Source organism: Chionomys nivalis, chromosome 24 (genome assembly GCF_950005125.1).
Source record: "Chionomys nivalis chromosome 24, mChiNiv1.1, whole genome shotgun sequence".
Taxonomy (NCBI): domain Eukaryota; kingdom Metazoa; phylum Chordata; class Mammalia; order Rodentia; family Cricetidae; genus Chionomys; species Chionomys nivalis.
In genome coordinates, this window is record NC_080109.1 from 42,115,196 (window position 1) to 42,141,360 (window position 26,165).

The window sequence follows — 26,165 nt, forward strand, 5'->3', positions numbered from 1 at the left end:
GAAAAAGGAATTGATATAGTGACTTTTGTAGTTTAAATAATAACATTAAACTACAAATCTGATACTCTTAATTTTAAAAAACACAATTTTTAAACTACATACTTTATTTTTTTTAAAGCAGAAAAGTAAAAAAGAAAATAAAAAAGAGCCATAGTGGCACACTCCTTTAGTCACAGCACTCGGAAAGCAGACAGAGGCAGGTAGATCTCGGACTTCAAGGCCAACCTGTTATAGCTATAGAGTGAGTTCCAGGATAGCCAGGGCTACACAGAGAAACCCTGCCTTGAAACACACATACGTACACACAGACCAGGGCTACACAGAGAAACCTTGCCTTGAAACAAACACACACACACACACACACACACACACACAAACATTCATACCCAATAGTCCTAAACCTGAAGTTATGTCTCTGTTGGTCAGCATCACCTATCACTGCCAGCCTCATTCACTGTCACGCAAAATCAGTGTTCACAGAGAGATCCCTTCAGTCCCCTGAAAGCCTTAACCAAGTCAGACCCACACAGCCACAGACCTTGGACAGGTCACATCCTATGTCACCAGAAGACCAATTCACAAACTACATTAGCTGCATTAAAGACTCATAAGAATGTTTTCGTCGTGAGAAACACTAAGCAAATGGAGTACCATATTAAAAAGAAACATTATCTCCTAAGCAGCTGGTTGGTTTATCATAGAAACTATCAATCATTTAAATGGTTATTTATTATCTCTTCATTTCTAGCTTCTTGAAAGCTAAGAACCACATGTGTAATTTGTCTTCACACAATGTCAAATAATAACAGTAGTCAGTAGATAAGATACCTCATTATGTGGCAGCACTGTGATGAGAAGCTTCTGATTGCCTCACTTGCCACTTGTAACAGCTGAGGGGTATCATTTCCAATATAAAGTAAAGCAATTGGAGCTGAGCAAGGATCATCTTAAAATTAGCATTTAGTGAGCGCTACCTAGCAGACCCTGTTAAGTAACTGTAAAGAGCCAGGGAACAAGTTAAGAAAACTCTGTGTTTACTCAGCTACAATCTTTATAACTAATACATGAAAATTAGTCTTTATTATTAAATGTATCAATACATAGAAGTTCTATTAAAAAAATTAAAAATATTAATTATTACTATTTCATTTACTTCTTATTGTTGTTTGGTCTTTCAAGACAGGGTTTCTCTGTGTAGTTCTGGCTGTCCTGGAACTCACTTTGTAGACCAGGCTGGACTTGAACTCAGAGATCCGCCGGTCTCTGCCTCCCAAGAGCTAGGAATAAAGGCGTGTGCACCACTGCCCAGTTACTATCTCATTTCTTACATTTACCAGAAAGCCGGAGTATGAAATGAGAAATAAAATGCACCAGGCATGGTGACTCATGCCTGTAATCCCAGCACTGGGGAAGCTGACACATAGTTGGTGAGGGACAATTCTGTATTCTGTCAATTATGTTTTAAATAAACGCTGATTGACCAGTAGCCAGGCAGGAAGTATAGGCAGGACAACCAGACAGAAGTAGAGGCAGGGCAATGAGAACAGGAAAATTCTGGGAAGAAGGAAGCTATCTCTGCAGTCCTGCCCAGACAAGGAAGAAGGAAGATGGGACCTGCCCCGCTGCAAAAGGTACTGAGCCATGTGGCTAACATAGATAAGAATAATGGGCAGGATAAGAATAAGAATACATTATAAGAGCTAATACGAAGCCTGAGCTAATGGGCGAATCAGTTTATAACCTATGTAGACATCTGTGTGATTTTCTTTGGGACCTAATGACTGTGGGAACTGGGCAGGACAGAAACCCCAACAATCAGGCCCACATGTTACACAGAGTGGCTCATGCCTGTGATCCTAGCACTGAGGAACTGACACAAGAATATTGTCTCAAATTGAAGGCCTGGGGCATAATATCAAGTACTAGGCCATCCAAGGCTACTACCAAAACCTTTTCTTAAAAAAGAAAGTTAAAAATATACCCCAAATGAACAAAAGATATTTTTAAATGTGTAAGTAAATAAAAGGCCAAAGATGACCAATATATGAGTGAATATCTGTCATAAACATTTACTACAAAAAAACAACAAAATAGTACCACATAAAGCAACAGTCTATTCAATTATTTTAACTTAAAGTTTATTCAATCTAAATGATCATTATGAAATTTACTGAGATATGACTTACAATAAGATGCAACTATTCTGTAAGTTTTGACAGTAGGTCAAAAGTTATGGAATCAGAGCCAGCAGTGGTGGCGTACACCTTTAATCCCAGCACTTGGGAGGCAGAGGTAGGCAGATTTCTGTGAGTTCGAGGGCAGCCTGGTCTACAAAGTGAGTTCCAGGACAGGCTCCAAAGCTGCAGCAAACCCTGTCTCGAAAAAAGTCAAAAGCAAAACAAACAAACAAACAAACAAAAAAAAAGGTATGGAACCAACACACTGAACATCCAACCATCACACTGAACATCCCTCCTAGTCAATTTTTCCTACCTCTATTAACATAATTTTTTCACTATGGAGGGTTTTTCTGATTCTGGAATTTTAAAACTACAGAATCACAGAGGACATACTTATTGTGTCTAGTTCATTTGCTAGTCGTGCTTATGAGATGTACTAGTGGTTTGCTCGTTTCCCCTCTGAGCACTATTCCACTGATGACTATAACACCATCTGTCTGTACATTCAGCATTAGAATACTTAGCCACTAAAAACTATTGTACAGTGTCAGTCTTCATCTCAGCCACCCCGATGGATGTATGACGATGCTCACTGTGATCTATGATGTTGGACATTTTTATCTTGTGCTCATTGGCCTTTTATATACTGTCTTTTTGTTTGTTTGTTTGTTTGTTTGTTTGTACTTCTGACTGTCCTGAAACTCACTACATAGACCAGGCTGGCCGCAAACTCACAGAGATCTATTTACCTCTGCCTCTTAAGTGCCAGGATTAAAGGCATGCATCACCATACCTGGCCTATATAGTTAGAGTTCTGTGTGAACTATCTCTTCAAATATTGTTTCCATTTTTAACTGATATCATGATCTATTACTAAACTATAAGCATTTTTTTATATTCTAGGTACAATCTTTGGTCAGATACATATATTGAGAATAGTTTCCCTCAGCTTGTATCCTAGATACTCATTTTGTAATGTCTCTTTAAAGAATAATTTTTAGTTTAAGTCCAATTTATCACTTATTTTTGTTTCTAGTTCATCTTTTTTGTGCCCTAAGAAATCTTGCCCACCCTAGACTTGCAAAGATGCTGTCCCGCTTTCTCCTGGAAGATTAAATTTTTTATTTTTACCTTTAGGCCTACATACTACTTTTAGTTTACTCTTTGAATAAGAGAGAAGTTTCATTTTTTCCATAGTACCAAATAAAGTAATACTCTACTTATGTTTTTAACTTCAAATTTGCCTGATTTAACTCATTTTTAAACTTAAAATTATCATCTACTTTGACGTATCTGTTATGTAACTGCTTGCAAAGGAAATCTACAAAAAAGAATATACCACATGTAAGAAAGAAATCTGGTAGACAGCAAAACTAAAAATACAGTGTCAATAATAAAACTCGTGTTAATCTTGATGAATCAACACCTAATAATCTAAATCTGTTTGATTATATGTCATTTCTACAAAACAAGCATGCTCTTGGAGCGCTCAGTGCTTTATGAACTTCACCTGAAAGGCATGGCAATGCACTCTGAAGCAGAGGAGCTGAAACACGAACGCAGTGACCGCCTTTCCACTGAGAGAGACCCAGACCTCCAGTACCACACTGTGATACACAATCTCACCTGAGCAGCTGCAGACTGACAGGAAGGTGACGATGACGACGAGACAACAGGAATGTCAGACTGCACAGCAGCCACAGTGGTAGCGGGTGTGAAAATCAGCTGTACAGACAGAAAACCAAAAATAACACCCTAAGACTAAAGAACATGTCCCACACACAGTGTGTAGCAAGCAGGCAAGAGACTGAACTTTGTGACAGAGAGACAGTGCAGTCAGGACTACCTCCTACGCAAAAGGCTTCACACGACAACAAAGTTGTGATCACAGAGCTCAAAAAAAGTCACCAACAGCTTTGAAATCGCTCACAATTCTGAGAGTAGGGGAAAACTACTCAAAGAAAAGAATGTGTTTTGGTGAGATGAGATCCTCAAACCAAATTCTGTCCCAAATAAAAACTACTACCTCAGGATTCCTAAGATGGAAATGAAAATAAAACTGCACTAGGATACAGATTAATTTTGGTAAGAAACAGGCAAAGAAATACCAAAAAGTCTCTTCAGTCCACACAGTAACAGTGCCACATACTACGATGTTTCTCAGCTACAAGGGACCGATCTTAGGACAAGTAAGGTTGCTCTTGATGTTAACCCTGTTTGTAAAGGGCAATTTGTTCTAAATATAAATGCTCGAATGTTAAAACAGAGGAGCAACCAAAGGCCTTCACCCCAAAACAACAAAAGAGAAAAACAATCCATACATCACCATCTTGTTTTCAAACTTTTAATATTAAACAAGTACCGTTAATTTCTAAGACAATACAATCTACTCAATCTAACTGGATTTAGTAAATAACGGCAAGCTTTCAAGTGTGGAGACACACTATTTTTAAAGTCATTTCAAGAAGTACTCGCTACCTTCCTGCTATTTAAACTAAAATAATCAATTAGGGACTTTTTCTAACCCTGAACATTTACTAGCATGTATTAAATACAATACTGGGTTGCACTGTGATTTTCAAGCATGCACATACATGGCCATCATATTCACTATCCCTGCTCCTATTTACCATCCCCCTCACTTCCTGAACCCCTCATTTCCTCTAAACCCTTTTACATTTGGATTCTTTACTCATTTACTTACTGAATCTACGTAAATTCACCAACAAATTTTCTTACTTTTTGGTGCATGCAACCAGCCTAAAAGCACTCCACCCAAAAACGAAGATTTTCTTGTTTGAGTCATATGAATTGCCCATTTTAAAGGTCAAAATCATCAAAACAAAACAAAAATATTTCAAATGGTTCAAATCATATTATTAAAGACAATTTCATAAGAGAAAAGTAATCCAGAAGAGGTGATATTTATAATTTGTGAACAAAAGTTGTGTCACATCATCAATTCCTGCCAAAAATAAGACTGAAAACTTGCTTTCCAATTTTCAATGAATAGGGATCAGATATATAATCAGTTCATTGGTCAAAATCTGCATACTAAGGAGGCCGAAGATGGTGAGTATTGATAGGATGCTTCTCTAGTAATCATGAAGCCCTGGTTTCAATCCCTGATACTGCAAAATTAACTAACTAACTAATTAGGTTCATATATATATATATATATCTTATATAAATAAAAAGATATATATTAAAACATTTGCTTAACTGTACAAAATTATGTCAGCCAATGTCTACATGCCTTTAAAAATGTCAACAATTAAATCAGGAAATCAGTAGGTATCTAATTATAAAATTATCAATTAACATTCCTATATTAATAAAAATAAAAGCTGAAGTAAACATAAGAATGCAACCTTACAGAATTTGAGACTGTAATAACCAAAGCTATGAATTATTTGAAAAACTATCAGAACTCCAATCCAGATTTCAGAAGGTCCTTGGACATAAATTCTTACTTATCATTGAAAACTAAGTTTTTAATATTTCTAACTATTTCCTCAAATCATCAATGTCAGCAGAATAATTGATTTATATAACACTGTAAATAATAAAACTGTAAGATGGCATCAGTAATAAAAAGCTCTTCAATTGTAGAGATCTCAAAATATAAAAAAGGTTTTAAAATCAGTACCAGTATTAAAAAATATTGTTACCAAGACCTATTAATTCACAGTGGAACTTTTATGCATATTTATAAGTGTTCAAAGGCTGAGCATACACACATACACACACGCACACACACACTCACTTGATAAATACTGTTTAAGTATTAAAAATGCCTTATTGCATCAAATCCAAAAGCATTGGAACTCTCCAGTCCTCAGATACTGAAGAGCTGGTATCTTAAATCTTACCATCTGAGCTCGGAGATACATTTGAGCTTGGCTGGCCGTCAAGGTAGGGGAGGTACTTCCTAGTAACATAGTCTGTTGGGTAATACTGCCGCTGGTGGAACTGGAAGCCTGGGAGCGACTCATCAACTGAGCAGGTGTAGGAGAAGTGGAGAGGTTGATCTAAGAAAGAAAACGTAACAGGTCATGCTTCCGTGTTTTACCTCCATATTCTCAACTTTAGGAAGCTGAAGCAAGACAATCAATGGTAGAAACCTCAAGGAGAGGCTTTGATCTTCGACAAAGCCCTTCATATTGGGCATCAATTTGCATACAAGCACAGACTGCATGAAAACACACAGCACAGACTACTTACTAACTGGAACAACTTTCAAACACATCCACATTTCAGGAAGACTTCTAGCAACTTAAAAATGGCTTTACTACTACCTCCCCCAAAACTAGGGATAATGTCCAATTACTTTAATATTACACAGAGTCACTTTAAAGTTCTAATTGTAATACATTGTTTTGTCACACTGTCATATTTTGAGGAGCTTCTGAAGTGAACAAAAATTAAAACACAAATAATTCATTCATATATGAAAAACATGTGGGTAACGTATAATTACTGTAATGTTTTAACTTAAAGGTTCTGAAAACAAAGAAAATATAATTGCTATCTGTTAAACAGATGGAAAAATCCTGAATATTGGCTATGAAATTAATGTATCAACATTTTAAAGTTTAAAGTCATGCTTAAGAATTAATTAGAGGGGCTGGAGAGATGGCTCAGAGGTTAAGAGCACTAGCTGTTCTTCCAAAGGTCCTGAGTTCAGTTCCCAGCAACCACATGGTGGCTCACAACCATCTATAATGAGATCTGGTACCTCTTCTGGTGTATATATGTTAACAGAACATTGTATGCATAATAAATAAATCTTTTTAAAAAAAAAAGAATTAATTAGAGCCGGGCAGTGGTGGCGCACGCCTTTAATCCCAGCACTCGGGAGGCAGAGGCAGGTGAATCTCTGTGAGTTCGAGGCCAGCCTGGTCTAGAAGAGCTAGTTCCAGGACAGGAACCTACAGAGAAACCCTGTCTCGAAAAATCAAAAAAAAAAAAAAAAAAAAAAAAAAGAATTAATTAGAAGCCAGGCAGTGGTTGCACATGTCTTTAATACCAGCACTCAGGAGGCAGAGGCAAGCAGATCTTTGTGAGTTCGAGGCCAGCCTTGTCTACAAAGCAAGTTCCAGGACAGCCAGAGCTGTTACAGAGAGACCTTGTCTCAAAAAGCAGAAAGAAAGGAAGGGAGGGAGGGAGGGAGGGAGGGAGGGAGGGAGGGAGGGAGGGAGGGAGGGAGGGAGGGAGGGAAAAAAAGAAAGAGAGAGGGAGGAAGGGAGGGAAAAGAAAAGAAAAAGGAAATACTTAGCAAGTTAGCAAGCAGAGGTAGTGATTTATGTCTCATGTAATCCAGCACTCAAGAGGGTAAGGCAGGAGGCTTGTGGATTAATGGCCAGCCCCTGGGCTACTGATGATTAAGTGCCAGGTCAACCTGGGGAACATGAGATCTGGGCAGAAAAGAAGAGAGAGAGAGAGAGAGAGAGAGAGAGAGAGAGAGAGAGAGAGAGAGAGAGAGAGAGAGAGAAAATTAGTATGTAGCTGAATGGGTGACACAAGCTTGTAATCCAGAGCTAGAAAGGCTGAGGTAGGAGACCTACTAGTTCATGGTGAGTCTGAACTAAGCTGCACTTCAAATTCCTGGCCAGCATGAACTACATAACAAGATCCTAGCTCAAAAATAGAAAGTGCATAGACTAACAGATCCCTGGAAAATAGATTAGAAACTGTCAACTTGCTTAGATCTGCGAAGGGGAAATGGAAAGAGGTAGGTGGAGAAACGGGGAAAAGAGAGATACATACATCCTTTCTCGTCTTTCCAAGTCATTTCATGTTCATGTACCACCCATTCTTAAACAATTGCAGAGAATAACATAATTCAACCTCACCTTAAATCGTTTTTGTGGAACAAAGTAGAGAACAAAATTAAGAAATAGCTTACTAGACTTCTGATTCAGGAAGTGAGTACACATTCATGTCTCAAAGATACTCTCTGAAATGCTCAAATTGACATGAAAATGAAACGTAATTGAAATGCACAAGGGAGCAGGGAAGGTAAATGTCCAGGGGTCAGTCAGAAATGCAAACCCAGACATGTAGCAACAAACGACACCAACGCACCTCTAGGTTTATTAAGCCTACAAAGATGGAATGTCCACATTGGTCTATTATACGGTAAAGCTGGAAGTGAGATCTCTATTTTGAAACAAGATTCTGAGAAAGGCTGATCAATATGTGAAAAGTTCCACTCATGTATGCTGAGAAGCAGCTAGGAAGTTGTTACACCTGTCCTGATGTACTGGAAGAGTGGAGAGAGGCATCTAAGAGATTCAAAAGTTCAGGGGTTTACCATGTGTGGGTATAAAATCCAAATTCACACTCCCTGCATAGTCCCCTAATATAATCTCATACATTAGCATTTGATGGAATAAAACGGTGAAGCAGCGCTCTTCAGCAATATTCTATCAGGGAAACGTCAACCTGAAGTATCTGCACATGAAACTCCCTTCATGAGACCCAGGTGAGACACACAGGAGACGTCACGGCACAGTAAGAAAAGACGTTGCTGAAGAGAAGAAACCCTTTACATCACCTGGGTTACCCCTTCCCAGCCCAGGCAGACTCTCCAACCCCTAAAAACCCTAATTCTAGACTAGTACCCACTGACTAAATCTTTCAACCTGCCCTTGCCCTAGATAGGATTCATAAACTCTGTAATATGAACTGAAATTTAGTTGCCTGCAAAGACTTGAATTGCATACAAACCTCAGGAGCAGAGGTGGGGGCTACAGGTGTTAGTGCTGAATCAGAAGGTTCCAGTGTGGGGCTAAGGCGTTCCTGGAGATCACAGGCTATAACCCAGGCTGCATTTTCAAGTTATCTGTCTTTGAAGTCCACAGATTCTTGTTTTGCTTGGTTAGTTTTACTCTTGATGTTGGGTTCGTTTTTTTCTTTCATTCTTCTTCAATGTATTTTTCAGTTCAAGGACTTGTGTTGGATTTTTTGTTTTAAATTTTAATCTGTTAACTATCTCTGATGAAATCTCTGAATTGGTTTCTGTATTTAAAGCTTTCAGTTTCCTCAAAGCAGCTATCTGAAATTCTTTGTTAGGTTCACGTAATCTATCTTGCTAGGGCCAGCAGGGATGACTTTTGTCCTCTCAGTGTGTTACAGCTCCTTGGCCTTTTCCCTGTCTACCCCAGCTCTGATCCTTGCTGCTTCTGTTTCTGTCTGTAATGAAGTAGATGTCTGTTTTCAGTCCTTGCAGTCTGGCATGCTATGATCAAGTTACATTTTTAGGCTTAATAACTAAAATTCTGAAAACAATCATCCTTGTTTTCAAATTTCCTGAAAAGTGCTTAATACAACACCTTTGTTAAAATAATTACAAAAGATACAAATTACAAATTTTCAGGCATACTAAGGATTCAAGTTTATCACCAATGTGCATACTACAAGTAAGGCATCAGAAAACAGCCTGTCAAACAGAATGCCCACCATAATAGCCTTTGACTACTTACTTGTATCTTTGGTACTCAATACTGTGGCTGACAGCACAGCAGCATTAAAAAGTACTGAACACAGGCTGGAGAGATTCAATAAAGTGCCTGTCGCACAAGGATGTTGGTTCCAGTACCAACAGAAAAGGTGGAACACACACACATGTATAATCTCAGCTCTGGGAAGGCAGAGACAGGAAGATCCCTGGGACTTGCTGGATAGCCATTCTGAGGCAGGCAGGGAGCTCAGTTTCAATTAGAAACATTGTCTCAAAAATTAAAATGGAATATGATCACAACATAACAAAACCCTCCACAAACAATCTGTCCTGCCTGCTAGATGTGCTCAGAATTTGTGGGAGTGGCCGGCCAATGTCTGGTTTAACTTGAGGTCCATGCCACAAGAGGGAGCTCCTACCCCACACTGCCTAGATGGCCAGGAACTAGAGACTGGTTACTAGGGAAGAACTAAACAAGAATGATTTTTTTTTTTTTTTTTTTGGTTTTTTCGAGACAGGGTTTCTCTGTGGTTTTGGAGCCTGTCCTGGAACTAGCTCTTGTAGACAAGAATGATTAAAAAAAAAAAACAAAAAAAAAACAGAAGCAACGAAATGATTCCTAATGATATTCTGCTATACTCCTTGTTCAGTCTTAATGAGTCTTTCTCCGGCAGCAGAAGGGAGCAGGGGCAGAGGCCTCTACCAGGAAACCCCCATGGGCAAGGGGGAGAAAAGACTGTAGGAGTCGGAGGGGAAGGAGATCACCAAGAGCATGAGTAGACTGTCACCTAATAATTCATTGCTCATTATTACTTCTGTTACCACATCTGTCTCTGTTGTGGGATATGTGCACAATGGGTAAAGATACATTATTGCTATGACTGGTTTAATTAAAGAGCTGGATGGCCAACAGCTGGGCAGGAGGTACAGTAGTACTTCCAGGCAGAGAGAGGGAGGAGGAGTTGAATCTAGGCACACTAAAGACACTACAGAACAAGTTAGATACACAAAATGGGCGAGAGATAAAAGTCACATAACAAAACGTAGATTTAGGGCTGGAGAGATGGCTCAGAGGTTAAGAGCATTGCCTGCTCTTCTAAAGGTCCTGAGTTCAATTCCCAGCAACCACATGGTGGCTCACAGCCATCTGTAATGAGGTCTGGTGCCCTCTTGTGGCCTGCAGGCATACACACAGACAGAATATTGTATACATAATAAATAAATAAATATTTAGAAAAAATGTAGATTAAAAAAATGAGTTAATTTAAGCAATAAGAGCTAGTGGGACAAGCCTAAGATAAGGTCAAGCTTTCAAAATAATAAGTCTCTGTGTTGTTATTTGGGAGCTGACAATCCAGAGAAAAATCCAACTACATGTCTCTGCTACTGTTGAACCAAGTTTTGTAAGCTACTTAGCCATTGTAATATGCTTCTGGTCAAATCACCTGTGGGAGAGCTAGCTCGCCAAAACAATAAACAAAACAGCTATTCTCCCTTCATACTTCTTGTACCCAACAAGCCATTCAGTTTTGGCATACTCCATGGTACAGTGCTATCTATCTTAGGACAAGTATCATTATGCCATTTAAAAGTATATTCACATGGCCAAGATCAAAAACACTGATGACAACTTATGCTGGAGAGGATGTGGGGAAAAGGGAACACTTCTGCACTGCTGGTGGAATTGCAAGCTGGTATAACCCCTCTGGATGTCAGTGTGGCGACTTCTCAGAAAATTAGGAAACAACCTTCCTCAAGACCCAGTAATACCACTTTTGGGTAATATATCCAAAGGATGCTCAATCATGCCACAAGGACATGTGCTCAACTATGTTCATAGCAGCTTTGTTTGTCATAGCCAGAACCTGGAAACAACCTAAATGCCCCTCGACCGAAGAATGGATAAGGAAAATGTGGTGCATTTACACAATGGAGCACTACACAGCAAAAAAAATGATGACATCTTGAATTTTGCAGGAAAATGGATGGAGCTAGAAAACATTATTTTGAGTGAGGTAACCCAGACACAGAAAGACAATTATGGCATGTACTCACTCATAGGTGGTTTTTAAACATAAAGCAAAGAAAGCCAGCCTACAAAACACAATTCCAGAGAATTTAGACAACAATGAGGATATTAACAGAGACTTACATAGATCTAATCTACATGGGAAGTAGAAAGTAGAAAAAGACAAGATCTTCTAAGTAAACTGGGAGCATGGGGACCTTGGGGGAGGGTTTAAGGGAGGAGGTGAGAAGCAGGGAAGGGAGCAGAGAAAAATATAAAGCTCAATAAATATCAATAAAAAAAAGAAAACATAAAAAAAAGTTAAGTGTTAAAAAAAAAGTATATTCACGGCCAGGAGGTAGTGGCACATGCCTTTGATCCCAGCACTCAGGAAGCAGAGGCAGGTAAATCTCTGTGAGTTAGAGGCCAGCCTGATCTACAAGAGCTAGTTCTAAGACAGCTAAGACTATTACACAGGGGAGCCCTGTCTCGAAAAACAAAAAACAAATTTTTTATTCACTTGGAATCACAGTTTCTGTAAGTACCTCACACATAAAGTCATAGAAAAAATGCTTGTTGTTGTTTGAGACAGGGTTTCTCTGTGTAGCCCTGGCTGTCCTGGAATTCACTCTGTAGGTCAGCCTGGCCTTGTGAATTCACATAGATCCACTTGCCTCTGCCTCCAGAGCTTTGGGTTTACAGGTATATGCCACAACTGCCTGGAAAAATAAGCCTTTTTTAAAAACCTCACATTTTCAAAAGTTCTATCTCCAACCTATTACTCCCATTTCCAGGCACTCGTTAACTAAACAACAGCCTCATGACTAATAAGTTTACTTTTGCAAAACAATAATTAAAAATTTTAAATCTAGAAGAAATTTTAGGATACTCACAGATGTCTGGGACATGCTTGACTGCTGTGTGACACTTCCTGTCGGGGATGTAGATGGCCTTCCACTGGACAAGCTTGCCTAGAATAGTAAGAAAACTATTGTGACATGTCTGTAAAACATAAAGCTAAAAACTTCCTGGGGGGAGGAGGGAACAAACTCTTCCTTGAGTCACAATAATACAAAACTACAATAAAAATTCTCAAGCCTATCTATGAAACAAATCATTTTATGTTCAACATGGCTTGACCCTGGCCATTTTTTAAAAAAAAGAAAAAAACAAAGGTGAAAACAAAGGCCACACTGACTGGTCTTACTTCTACATTTCTGTATGGATTGGTTTTATGTTACTGCACACACGTGCTTCACAGAACACAACTTCTACCATGTGGGTCCAAGGAACCAAACTCAGTTCATCACATCTGTTGCCAAGCATAGCAGCTGGTGCCTTTACCCTCTAAGCCATCTCAAAGACCCTAATCTTGCTTTATTAGCTGCATTCTCATAATGTATACTATGTTGGTAAATTGTCATATGTTGTCTGAGTTCACTGAGCAGTTAGTACTAGAAGTAGGATTGCCCCCTACAAACGTCAGCCCCAAGCATGTTTCATTATGTCAAGTGTCTACTGAGACTCCTTGCCTGGGAATGAGCTGGACCTCACAAACTCTGGGATAGAAGGGAAGAAAGAAGCAAAATAGCCCAAGAGAAGAAAACATAAACCATTCCCTTCAGATATTATTATTGTCTATTCCATGAAATAAAAGTGCTCAAACTGGGGCTGGAAAGATGGCTCAATAGTTAAGAGAGCTACTCTTGCAGATGGAGCAGGGTTGGGTTCCTAGCATTCATGGACAGTGGCTCACAATTGCCTGACACTGCAGCTCCAGGGGATCCAATGCCCGCTTCTGGCCTCCACAGGCTCTAGCATATAGGTGAGCATACAAACACACACATGTACATAAATAAATAATAAAGGCGGCTGGAGAGATGGCTCAGAGGTTAAGAGCATTGCCTGCTCTTCCAAAGGTCCTGAATTCAATTCCCGGCAACCACATGGTGGCTCACAACCATCTGTAATGAGGTCTGGTGCCCTCTTCTGGCCAGAAGGCATACACGCAGACAGAACACTGTATGCATAATAAGTAAATAAATATTTTAAAAATAAATAAATAATAAAATACTTAAATATGTAAATATTAAAATAAAAGGGAAAGAAAAGCTGAAAGTTTGGTCATAGGGGAAAGGGTGTAGGTGGAGCTCAACCATACAGAGAAAACTCTAGATGACTCTTTCTTTGCTGGTTTTTGTTGGAGTCTGTAAGTACCAATTTGATGATGTTATCTTTATACATTACTATGCATTCTTTTACTTGGAAGCCTCACCCAACAGGATACTCTGCTCCAACTGGCCATGTCCACTGGGAACTTCAGCTAGTTGGCTGGGTTTTTGCTGGTTTTGCAAATCCCTGATGTGATATTACTTTTCTGCTCTGTTATTTGTGCTGGTACTTGGGAGTCTTACCTGACAGGACACTCTTCTTAACCCAGGGCGTTCCATTAGGAACTCCAACTGACGGCCTCAGTGGGGCTTGCCCTGCTGGCTATTTTGAGCACCTAATTTGATGTTTTTATTTCTACCTATTTATCTATACTTTACTTTCGCTTACTATCTACTTAACAAACTCATTACTTCAAAACATAAAATAAGCCAGGTGGTGGTAGGGCACACCTTTAATCCTAGCAGTTGGGAGGCAGAAGCAGGTGAAGCTCTGGGTTTGAGACCAGCCTGGTCTACAGAGTAAATTCACCAGGACAGCCAATGCTACACAGAGAAACCCTGTCTCAAAAACCAAAACAAAACAAAAAAATAAGACTATGGTAGGTCATTCTCCAGACTGTAAGAACACTCATCATCAATTTCATTCTATGTTATCTTTAAAAGTTGAGTTCTGGGGCTAGAGAGACAGCTTAGGGGTTAAAAGCTCTGGCCACTCTTCCAGAGGACCTAGGTTCAATTCCCAGCACCCACATGGCAGCTCACAACTGTCTGTAACTCCAGTTCTTGGGGTCCAACACCTTTGTACCATTGCACATAAAGTTAAATAAATTTTTTAAAAAAGAAGTTGAGTTCCTACTCCATCATGAAAAAGAAACGAAGAGTTGCAGAGATGGCTCTGAGGGTAAGAACACTTGCTCTGTAAGCCCAAGGACACTGAGTTTGAATCCCTAGCATTCACATAAAAAGCCAGACATGGCTTTACACTCCTTTAAACCCAGTATTAAAGGACAAAGGCAGGGAGATCCTGCAGGCGGTAGCCTAGCTGTAACAGTGAGCTTCTGGCCGGGCGGTGGTGGCGCATGCCTTTAATCCCAGCACTCGGGAGGCAGAGGCAGGCGGATCTCTGTGAGTTCGAGACCAGCCTGGTCTACAAGAGTTAGTTCCAGGACAGGCTCCGAAACCACAGAGAAACCCTGTCTCGAAAAACCAAAAAAATAAATAAATAAATAAATAAAATAAAAAAATAAAAAAAAACAGTGAGCTTCTGGTTCCTAAGAGACCCTGTTTCAAGGCAAACAGATAGGAGAGCTATAGCGAGAGAAAACTAAAGATACCTGGCATCCTGTTCTGGCTTCCACATGTGCACACATGGGTATAATCATTGCACATTTAAATACATACAATCACACACTCATAGGGAATCTCAAACAAACCAAAACCACTAATAATTTTATTTTAAAAGGAAATAAAAATAGGTAGTTGTGATGCATGCCTTTAATCCCAGCACTCAGGAGGAAGAAGCAGGCAGATCCCTAGTTCCAGGACAGCCTGGTCTACAGAGCAAGTTCCAGGGCAGCCAGGGCTACACAGAGAAACCCTGCCTCAAAAAAAAAAAAAAGAAAGAAAGAAAAGGAAAGAAAAAGAAACTCAAGCTATAGCAAGTCAATGGGTTTCAATTTTCTTTTTTTTTTTTTTTTTTTTTTTTGGTTTTTCGAGACAGGGTTTCTCTGTAGCTTTGGAGCTTGGCCTGGAACTAGCTCTTGTAGACCAGGCTGGCCTCGAACTCCCAGAGATCCGCCTGCCTCTGCCTCCCAAGTGCTGGGATTAAAGGCGTGCACCACCGTCCGGCAGGTTTCAATTTTCTTAAATCATATACATAAGTATTATTCAAAACAGTATTCTAAATTCTACTACCAGTTGATGATGGCGCACGCCTTTAATCCCAGCACTCTGAAGGCAGAGGCAGGCAGAAGGATCTCTGTGAGTTTGAGGTCAGACTGGTCTACAGAGTGAGTTCCAGGACAGCCAGGGCTACACAGAGAAACCATGTCTCAAAAAGACAAAACAAAACAATAACAAAAAAAAAATTCTACTGTTGAAGCCTAGCATAGTGGTACACATCTCTAATATCAGCATTTGGGAGGCAGAAGCAAGTGGATTTCCATGAGAATGAGGCCAGTCTGGGCTACATAAGTAAGAAGACACTGTCTTCGAAAAAAGAAAAAAAAATCAAAAGTACACTATTGAAAAGAAGCAAAATACCTACAATCAGAAAAACATCTTTCCCAGCACTTGGGAGGCAGAGGCAGGTGAATCTCTGTGAGTTCGAGACCAGCCTGGTCTACAAGAGCTAGTTCCAGGACAGGCTCCAAAGCCACAGAGAAACCCTGTCTCGAAAAACCAAAAAAAAAAAAAAAAAAAAAAAAAAAAACATCTTTTTTCAGGTTCTGCGAATTAAGATTATTTTTTGTTGAGATTTAAGATTAACAACTAAATCTCACAAAAAGTTTAAATTGTACAATATTAGCGAAAATGTTTTTAAGACACAAACATTTAATGATAAAATTATGTTACTGATAGGACTGATTTCATTTTCCTCTTGTACTTTTATTCCACTTGATATTCTTTTTTTTTTTTTTTTGGTTTTTCGAGACAGGGTTTCTCTGTGGTTTTGGAGCCTGTCCTGGAACTAGCTCTTGTAGACCAGGCTGGTCTCGAACTCACAGAGATCCGCCTGCCTCTGCCTCCCGAGTGCTGGGATTAAAGGCGTGCGCCACCACTGCCCGGCCCCACTTGATATTCTTTAATGAATATAAACTACAGACATAAAAAGAAAAAAAAACTAGCTTACTTTTGGATTTAAAAAAATGTAATTCATGTAACATTAAGTATTCAATGTTGTCCCTCAAATTTCAGAGACAAAAGTACACCATATACAGAACATTTATCTAACTTGGATAAAGAACAACAAGACAACATACAAAACCTATCCATTCTCCTCCCCTCTAGGGGAGACAATCACAGCCGTGAAGAACGCTGACAGGACACCTGCCTATGTACTCCAGCTGTGACTCTCTGACACACTGCCCGCTGTGTTCTCACCTGGACAGCAGCGAGGCTCTGGAGCTGGGAGCTGCTGAGATGCTGCTGCTGAAGAGCAGCCGTGTGCAGCATCAAGTGCTGTTGCTGAGCCGCGTACATCTGCTGGAGGTACTGAGCAGCCGAGCTGGGGGGGCGATGCAATGCCTGTTGAATTACCTGTGATAAGGTAAGGACCCTATGTCAAATCAGCGTCTCAATCTCTATCTTTTCCCCCTTTGGTTTTGAGGTTTTATGCATGCTGAGTCTAGGCTCCACCATTGAAACTTCAGATCAACCATCAGCTTAACCATAAACTTGAGGATAAAAAGTGCAGTTTAAGTTTTTACTATTTTAATACTCATTAAACTTATTGAGACATTTACCTATTGTTACATATCACTAGGTTAAATTACCCAGATCATTCATTTAAAGTAGAATGGCAAAAATACATGAAATCTTAAAATCTCATTAGTAGTCAAAAAAATTACTAATGAAAGGGATATGTTAAGTTATACCTATAGGATGGACAAAGATCCAAAAGAATACTACTACTGACTACAAAAATAATCCTTCCTACACTAGTATTAAGTTTTATAGGTTTTCTGAATACAACTTGGTAGGTTTCAGGGCATATGTAAAAAGGGTACTTTCACCATGCAGTCATTACCAACAGTAATACAGACAAACGCAATGACCACCAGCTACACGTCCAGCAAGTACATAAAAATGGCTGGAGCAAAGAAGTAGGTTTGACTTTCAACTGAACTTGAATTTTAGTTTTAATATAAATTGCTACAGGTATGCCTAGTGACTTCTCTATTATACAGTGCAGATACAGAGCTATCTGATACCACGTACCAATATATTTCAAGGTGAAAAAAATCACTGAGTAGGATACCATTTGGTCTTAAAATACTCAAGTAAATAACAAGGTAAGTATGATAAAATTAGTGTCTGGTTTGAACTTTTCTACACGTGTCTGAAAGTCCTTCAATTATATTAAACACTGTATAAAATTAAACAAGTATAAAAAGACTCAATAATTTTTTAATTTTTAAAAAATACCTGATTTTTTTTAATATTTATTTATTTATTATGTATACAATATTCTGTCTGCGTGTATGCCTGAAGGCCAGAAGAGGGCACCAGACCTCATTACAGATGGTTGTAAGCCACCATGTGGTTGCTGGGAATTGAACTCAGGACCTTTGGAAGAGCAGGCAATGCTCTTAACCTCTGAGCCATCTCTCCAGCCCCCAAATACCTGATTTTTTGTTTCCACATAGGACTAGTCTTAATCTTTATTTTAAAACTGTATTTCTTTATTTGTGTACTGATGTACCAAGGCATGTGTGCATGAGGTCAGAGGAAACTTGCAGAAGCTGGTTCTCTCCTTCCACCATGTGGACTCTAGGAATCAAACTCAGGCTGCTGGGCTCAAATACAAATGCCTTTATCTGCTGAGCCATCTCACCAGCTCCTGGGACTCTGGCAGAAGAATATTTTAACAACTACTAGAGCTGGGGACCTGGCTCAGTGAAGGACCTAAGTATGGCTCCCAAGACCATGTGGTCGTTCACAACTGCCTATAACTGCAGTTCCAGAGCACCTGACACCATCTTTGGGTGGGAAAGTGGCACACACGTGGTACACATATATACACGCAGGCGAACACACACATGAAAAACATATATATAGGGCTGGAGCGATGGCTCAACTGTCAAGAACACTTGCTCTTTCAAAGGACCCAGACTCAGTTCCCAGCACCCATGTGGTGGCTCTCAACCATCTACAGCTCCAGTTCTAGAGAACGGGACACCCTCTTCTGGCCTTCATGGGCACTTCACATACTTGGTGGACATACACACATGCAGTCAAACACTTACATAAATAAATCCAATCTTTTTAATAACATTGAGTAATTTTGTTAAAAATAAACTTATAAAAATTACAGTGATTATTAATAGATATAAAATCTGAGCCCTCACAGAGGCCAATCATTCTAAAAAGACAATAGAAAAGCCTCCTCCCGTCTGTTCAAAAGGTAAGTCATACTACCTCATCACACGCACTGTGACTCTGGACCAGCAGAGCTCCAATCTCAGCACTACAGCAGGGTTTCACAGCACCCATGGTGTAAAGGTACTATAACCCACAGGAAGTCAGGAGAGCTTTATGACCTTTACTCAGATTTCCATGAGTTACTGTTCATTTGTGTTCCTATCTCTCTCAAACTACACACTGTTCCTGTTACGAAGTCTTCTTAGATTCCTAGCTGAGTACTCGTAGCCAAAGACCATGGACAAAACACTAAATGACCCAGACCTACAGTATTTCTCTTTGGTCAGATAAATCCACATATGATCTTCTAATTCCATAACAAATTTCTACAAACTCACACTGAGTAACAAGTGAACAGGCAGCCTGATGCCCAGTTCTCTCAGTACCGCCGGTGTCAGCGGTCTACGTACCACAGACACCCAGCACTGAAACTGCAAGTTACAGCACAGCACACCATTCTTACTGTTTCTCTACGGAACCAGGGTGAAGAGAATCCACATAACGAAAACAGAAGATACTTAATTGGGTCAATGAATATGGCTTTGAAGACATCTTAGATGAGGTAATTCAGTGATCTGTAATAACAAGAGTCTGAGCTTCCTGAGAGACCTATCAGTGCCTGCTCAGTAACATTTCATTTATGAATTTATCCAGTTTAAGTGGAAAATGAAAAAACAGCATAGTCAAATATCATACCATCTGTATGTTCTTCAATATAATATCCTTCCACATATCACTCACACAGAGAAAACAGAAGGCATTGAAAGCATACTGTGCATTCGAGTTTGAATTTCTGCTGTGCTGACTGGACTAAAACTGTCCTCTATCCACCATGAAGGACAGAGCACAGGGAGGAGTGTGGCATAAACAGTGAAGAAAGCAACTATTAAAGAACATTTTGATTCCCAGTACAAAAAAAAAAACACACACAACTTTAAAGAACACAACTGAGAGTCCTATAAAATGAAGGCAAGTAACATGGAAGCAGAAGCTGAAGTCAGAAAACCTACCAGCAATGTGATTTTGTTTTGTTTTGGTTTTGGTTTTTCGAGACAGGGTTTCTCTGTGGTTTTGGAGCCTGTCCTGGAACTAGCTCTTGTAGACCAGGCTGGTCTCAAACTCACAGAGATTCACCTGCCTCTGCCTCCCAAGTGCTGGGATTAAAGGCGTGCGCCACCACCGCCCGGCCAGCAATGTGATTTTGGAATTATTTAGCCTATTTGAAACTCTGGTTTTCCCATTTGTAAAATGCCTACTGCACAGAGGTCTGCTGAGGATTAAACAAAATAATCCACATAAGGAAAGCATTCATTAAATGCTTGGCACAAAAAGTTGTTCAACAGACAGACACTACTGTCATTTATTAGAAACTGTATGTCCCCCACACAGTTCTAGATGCTTCATTAATTCTCACAGTAACTGATAAAAGTACAGTGTTATCCTCATCTTACTGTTTCCTGGGGCTCAGGGAGACAATCAGGTCTTTTGCCCAAGGACACACAGATATTAAGAATAATGAAAACAGAGTTCAAACAAAGAACCCATCAGACTGCAACACTCGTGTCTTTTTTAAAACAATACTTTATTGTCTCTACTGGTATAAAGTTCAACTGAGTCAATTTTACTTTCTTAATTAAGTGACTGCATAAACATCTTTCAAAATATTCTCTTCCCTCTCTACCAAGAGGCTGTAGAGCCGTCCTGCTTAGAGTTCTTACACTGCCTGGAGGTGAGACGTCCTCTCTAAATCACTGGTGGGCTCAAATATTAAATAAGTCAGAAAAGCAGCTATCCTAAACATCTTACACATAATATTTCCACTCTCACAGCAGCACATAGAGACATTCGATTACAATTTTCCTGACACATAATCTTTTTAAAAAAAAAAAAAAAAACTACCTTTTCTCATTTTATATGTCAAATCCTTTTCCTACTCCTTCCCCTCCTCCTGCTCCCTCCACCTTCCCTCCCCTCCAACCCCCCATCCCACTCCTCATCCACTCCTCAGAGAGGGCAAGGCTTCCCACGGGGAGTCAACAAAGTCTAGCACATTGCTTTGAGGCAGGACCAAGACCCTTCCCACCACATCTAGGCTATACAAAGTATCCATCCAAAGAGAATGGGTTTCCAAAAAGCCAGTGCAAGCATGGGAACAAATCCTGGTGCCGCTGCCAGTGGACCCTCAGTGCCCTGGTCATACGACTGTCGCCCATTCTCAGAGGGTCTAGTTTGGTCCTGTACTGGTTCTCACTGCCTCACACATAATCTTATAAGGTTCACATGGATAAATGTAAGGCCTCTCAACAGTACAATTATTAAATACCTTTACTGGTTTTTAAAAACTTAATATTATTTCTTTTCTTTTACTTGATTTTTGACAATACTAGAGAACAAACACAGACTAGCAAGCACTCAACCACTGAGCTGCATTCCCAAACTGAACTTTTGCAATTCTATCTTAGGATATGAATCAACACATACAACTGACTTAGGAACAAAACAGTACGCCATCTTCAGTCTTAACCTCCCCATGCATATAGCTGAAATACCTGAACAGCATGTCGGTCTGAACCACTGTAGACAGAGATCTGCGGTTGCTGCATTCGAGAGGAGGAAGTGGTGATAGTGGTGGTGGTAGTGCTATTGGCTGTTGTTGACACTGAAGATGTTCCAGAGTTTGGTTCGCTATCCATAGCTGCACTGTGATCCTTAAATCTGCAGACAACACAAAGGATCAGTACTGGTAAAAAGCACTATTTTATGAACTTTAATCAATACTCACTACAAACACAATTAGTTAAGAGTCTAAATGTCTTAATACAATAAAACTAGCACACAATCACCAAATAGAAGGGAAACATATTTCTTCTGTACACAGAATAGTTGATAGTAATATCTGCTAAACGGAATTCAAATGACTTAGAACAGTAACTGAGACCAAGGCTAGATTGAAGTTCATGTTTGTATTATTGAAAAAGGACAGATTTGAGAGACAGGCAAGTAGACACAGTCCTAATCAAGAAGCTATCTGCAATTGACACCCATTGGCAATGGGAAAATAAATTTTCTCCAAAGAAGTCTCACTGGATATATCTATCAAGGCACACTTCAGGGCAGGTCCCATGCCCACGAGAAGTCAGCCAATGCAAAATGAACTTTTATGGACCTTTTGCTTCATTTTGCTTTGTTTTGGCAATTTTTGTCTAGAATTGATCTTTTGGTTATTTATTTTGATTTTCGCTTTTGTGGGTCATTGGGGGTGGTGGGGTAATATATTCCTGGGTTTCTTTTTTCTTTCCATTCCCCAAGACAAGTTTTCTCTGAGTAGCCCTGGCTGTCCTCAAATTCAGAGATCTACCTGCCTCTGCCTCCCAAGTGCTGGGATCAGGCACACGCCACTACCACCCAGCTGTTTCTGGGTTTTGCTTTTGTTTTTATGTTTGTTTAAAAAAGACTGAGAGGAAAAGAACAGAGCTGGGTAGGTAGGGAGATAGGGAGAATCTGGGAGGAATTGGAAAGGGAAAAAACATAATCAAAATATATTGTATGAAAACATTTTTCAATAAAAAGGATAGATTTGAAGCCCAGAGGTAGTGTTGCACACCTTTAATCCCAGCTCTCAGGAGGCACAGAGGCAGGCAGATCTCTGCGAGTTCGAGGATATCCTGATCGTCAAACAGAGTTCCAGGACAGCCAGGGTTACACAGAACACAGAGAAACTCTGCCTCAAAAAGAGAGAGAGGGAGGAAGAGAGAGAAAGAGAGAGAGAGAGAGAGAGAGAGAGAGAAGATAGATTTGATAGATCTGAAACCAAGCAATATCAGAGTTCTTTGCTTATTTATGCCTTCTTGGATGTCTGCAGGGAAGAGTGCATATGTGTCTGTGTGCTCCTCTACATGCATATGGGGAGTTATGAACAGTTCTAAGCCACAATGTGGGTGCGAGAATTGAACTCGGGTCCTTTGCTAACTGCTGACCATCTCTCCATCCCTCAAAGTCATTCTTAGCTATACTTTAGAGAAGATTCCTAAGGACTTAAAATCATTAGTTTAACTGTAGGTGCCACACGGTTATTTAAAAAGTCTCAGGAAACCTGGTATGGTGGCGCACACACACACACGTAATTCCAGCATTTAGGGAAGGTCATCCTTAGCTAAATATGGCCAACCTGGGCTACACCAAGATCCTGACTCTTAAAAAGAAAAGTAATTAATTAAAGAATAAAAATTAAAAAGTTAGTGGGGCTGAAGAGATGGTACAATGGTTAAGACCACTAGTTGTTCTTGCAAAAAGCCTGGGTTGATGCTCAGCACCCACACAGAGGCTCAAAACCCTCCGAACTGAGTCCCTGGATCAGACGCCTTCTTCTGGCCTCTGAGGAGCCAGCCACAAACCATGGAGTAATGCAGAGACATATATGCAGGCAAAATACCCATACATATAAACATTTTAAGTTAATTTTTTTACAGCTCTCTGTAGCTTTTTTTATTAGTCTACAACATTGTCCTTACTAATTCTAGTAGAGAGTTTAGCTTACTAACAGATTAGTCCACTGAAGGAAATGAAGTAGTCAATAAAAGCAACTTCTTTTTTGTTTGTTTGTTTGTTTGTTTTGGTTTTTCGAGACAGGGTTTCTCAGTGTAGCTTTGGAGCCTGTCCTGGAACTAGCTCTTGTAGACCAGGCTGACCTCGAACGCACAGAGATCCGCCTGCCTCTGCCTCCCGAGTGCTGGGATTAAAGGCGTGCGCCACCACCACCCAGCGCAACTTCTTACATCCTTACAAAAATCTTTTTTCATGGAGAATTGCTCTAAAATTTGGGGCGGTGGTAGAATAGAACTGACTCACTTTCCTATATAGAGCTAGTAAAATACATTTTTGTAGCAAACTTTACAATCTTTTTCCCCCAGTATTACAATCTTGTGTCATTTATGCTACGGCACAAAGTTTCACCTAACTAAATGTTTTGATAAACTCGAACCTCTGAGGTCAACGTTGTTCCAAACTGGAACCCTCTGGCTGTCACTCCAGGGTCAGAGAACCACGGGAGGTTTTACTAGTTTCCCCTTTCCTTATCTGTCTTTTTCTCCTGAGAAATAAAATTTAAAAGTGACATTCCCATCATTGACAAGAATATAACAAGGACATTGCTTGTCTTTCTAAAACAAAGCAACGGATCACTATGTAGCCCAGGCTGGCCTCAGTGAGACTCATTCTCCAGCCCACCACCCCTGAATTAACATTCACTTTACAGAAGGGAGGGGAAGCCGGGCGGTGGCGGCGCACGCCTTTAATCCCAGCACTTGGGAGGCAGAAGCAGGCGGATCTCTGTGAGTTCGAGACCAGCCTGGTCTACAAGAGCTAGTTCCAGGACAGGCTCCAAAACCACAGAGAAACCCTGTCTCGAAAATACCCAAAAAAAAAAAAAAAACAAAACAAAAAAAACACAGAAGGAGGGGAAAATGGAGAGGAGTGATTTCTCACTACTTCTTTTATTGTAAGTTGAACCGTACACTTTTATACTTCGTTGCTATTTTTTTTAATTGCCTTCTAATCAGCAAACCACAATATCATCCGGCACCTGTTCAATATGACGCGCAATCAGCGGTAAGGTAAAATCTTACTCCGACTACCCTCTGTCATGACACGTCTGCACCATGTACCAATGACATCCAGAATCCCAGCCCAGACCCTGGACTTTCAAAGTCTTATTCTGCTCAGCTGTGTTCTCAAGCCCAAATGCGATGGCAAGTAGTTCTGACTAACCAAAAATGGTCACAGAGAACCTAGACATTAATTCTAAACATTGGTGAGTGCAACTGACCAAAAATCATCGCGTTACGTTTCGAGGCCTGGTACAAAAGAACACTTTCGGTAAGTGCATGGGCTTGGCGTGGAAATACCTGCACCGTTCGGCTCTGCCCCCCCAGAGGCCTACCCGGGAACCACTGAAGTTTCGAGTCGCTAACCTAGCATACCATCACAGCGCCACCCAAGAATGCGGCCCTCCAGGGAGGAGGCACGCCGCTGCAGCCCGAGCCCGGAGGGGCCCGCCAGGAAAGGCCCGGTGCCTCGGCCGCCGAGGCCGCAGCTGCCGCCCGCCCGGACGCCTCCCCGCGGTCCCCCGCCGTCCCCCGGCTCCGCGGTCCCGCCACACTGACGGACGGACAGCTTAGGGCCGCAGGAGCCAGCGCGGAGGCCTGGCGGCGGCCGCCAAACCCGACACACCTCGGCGGGGCCCGCGGCCAGGGTGACAGCCCGGTAAGAGCGCCCCAGGGCTCGCGTCCGGGGAGACCCCGCAGGCCCGGGCCCCCAGGGTGGCCGCACGGGTAGGGCCGCGCGGCGGCGGGGCCGGACCGCGCCATACGCACTCCCGAGGGGAGGCTGACCCGACCTGCCACCCTCCTCCTCCACCGCCCGGCTCCCTCACCACGCCGGGACTCTCGCCTCTTCTCAGCCCTGCACTGTCAGCCTCGGGGCCCTGAGAGCTCCCTCGGGGGGACGTGTCGCTGCCCTCACTCGCCCCCCGGTTACGACATCAGTCACCAGCAAGTCACTCACTCCGCTTCCGCCATCTTCTCTCCTCCATCACTAACACGGCATGCGCATGCGCCTCCCCTCCCCCCCCCTCGCCCGAGCCGAGGGGCGGGATCCGAGCTGCCCAGGGGGCCCCTAAGGTCACGTGAGGCCAGCGAGTCGCTGTCTCCCTCCCACCTCAGCTCTCTGCGAAGTGGCCCGAGTCTCCCTACGGATCAGTAGCGGTCATTCGCAGCCACCCGCTAGTTCTAGTCAGAATCTTTGCCTGAGGCCAGGGCCTGCGACTGAAATAGAAAAAGTTCTGGTTAGCGCAGGAAATGTAGAAGTTGATCAAATACTTGCAGGAAGTCCTGGGTTCAATCCCCAGCACCGGTGGGGCGGGACCCGTGGAAAATGTAGGCAGGAGAAATTATAAAAATCCAAAGGCATCCTAGGCTATATAGAAAGGCTAGTCTGGGCTATATGAAACGGGAGACCTTGCCTCTGAAAAAGAAAGCCAAAAATTTACTACAACTGTAAAATATTATAAATATGTGTATCCGAAGTAGTCTTAATCTGCTGGATGGATTTTGTAGACATATGTACACATACATCACTTGACTTCACAGATCCGTGAAGCATGTAACAGTTCTGTTCTTGACAGAAAAAGAAGCATACTGATC

The 26,165-nt window shown here is 41.1% G+C and overlaps 1 protein-coding gene across 7 annotated transcripts in view; it reads right to left on the reverse strand.

Annotated features, from left to right (window-relative positions):
• The window catches only part of Phc3 (polyhomeotic homolog 3), a 74,114-nt gene extending 48,563 nt beyond the window's left edge, over positions 1–25,551 (reverse strand). For 3 of the 7 annotated variants that reach the window (XM_057756851.1, XM_057756849.1, XM_057756856.1), the window contains exons 1-6: positions 25,528–25,551; positions 21,516–21,681; positions 16,927–17,082; positions 12,547–12,624; positions 6,053–6,211; positions 3,807–3,905 (exon numbers count right to left, since the gene is read on the reverse strand). In XM_057756851.1, the coding sequence (XP_057612834.1) occupies positions 3,807–3,905; positions 6,053–6,211; positions 12,547–12,624; positions 16,927–17,082; positions 21,516–21,681; positions 25,528–25,541 (672 nt within the window). In that variant the 5' untranslated portion in view covers positions 25,542–25,551. The other 4 variants (XM_057756853.1, XM_057756852.1, XM_057756850.1 and 1 more) reach the window with 3 other exon arrangements.
• Between the last annotated feature and the right edge of the window lie 614 nt (positions 25,552–26,165).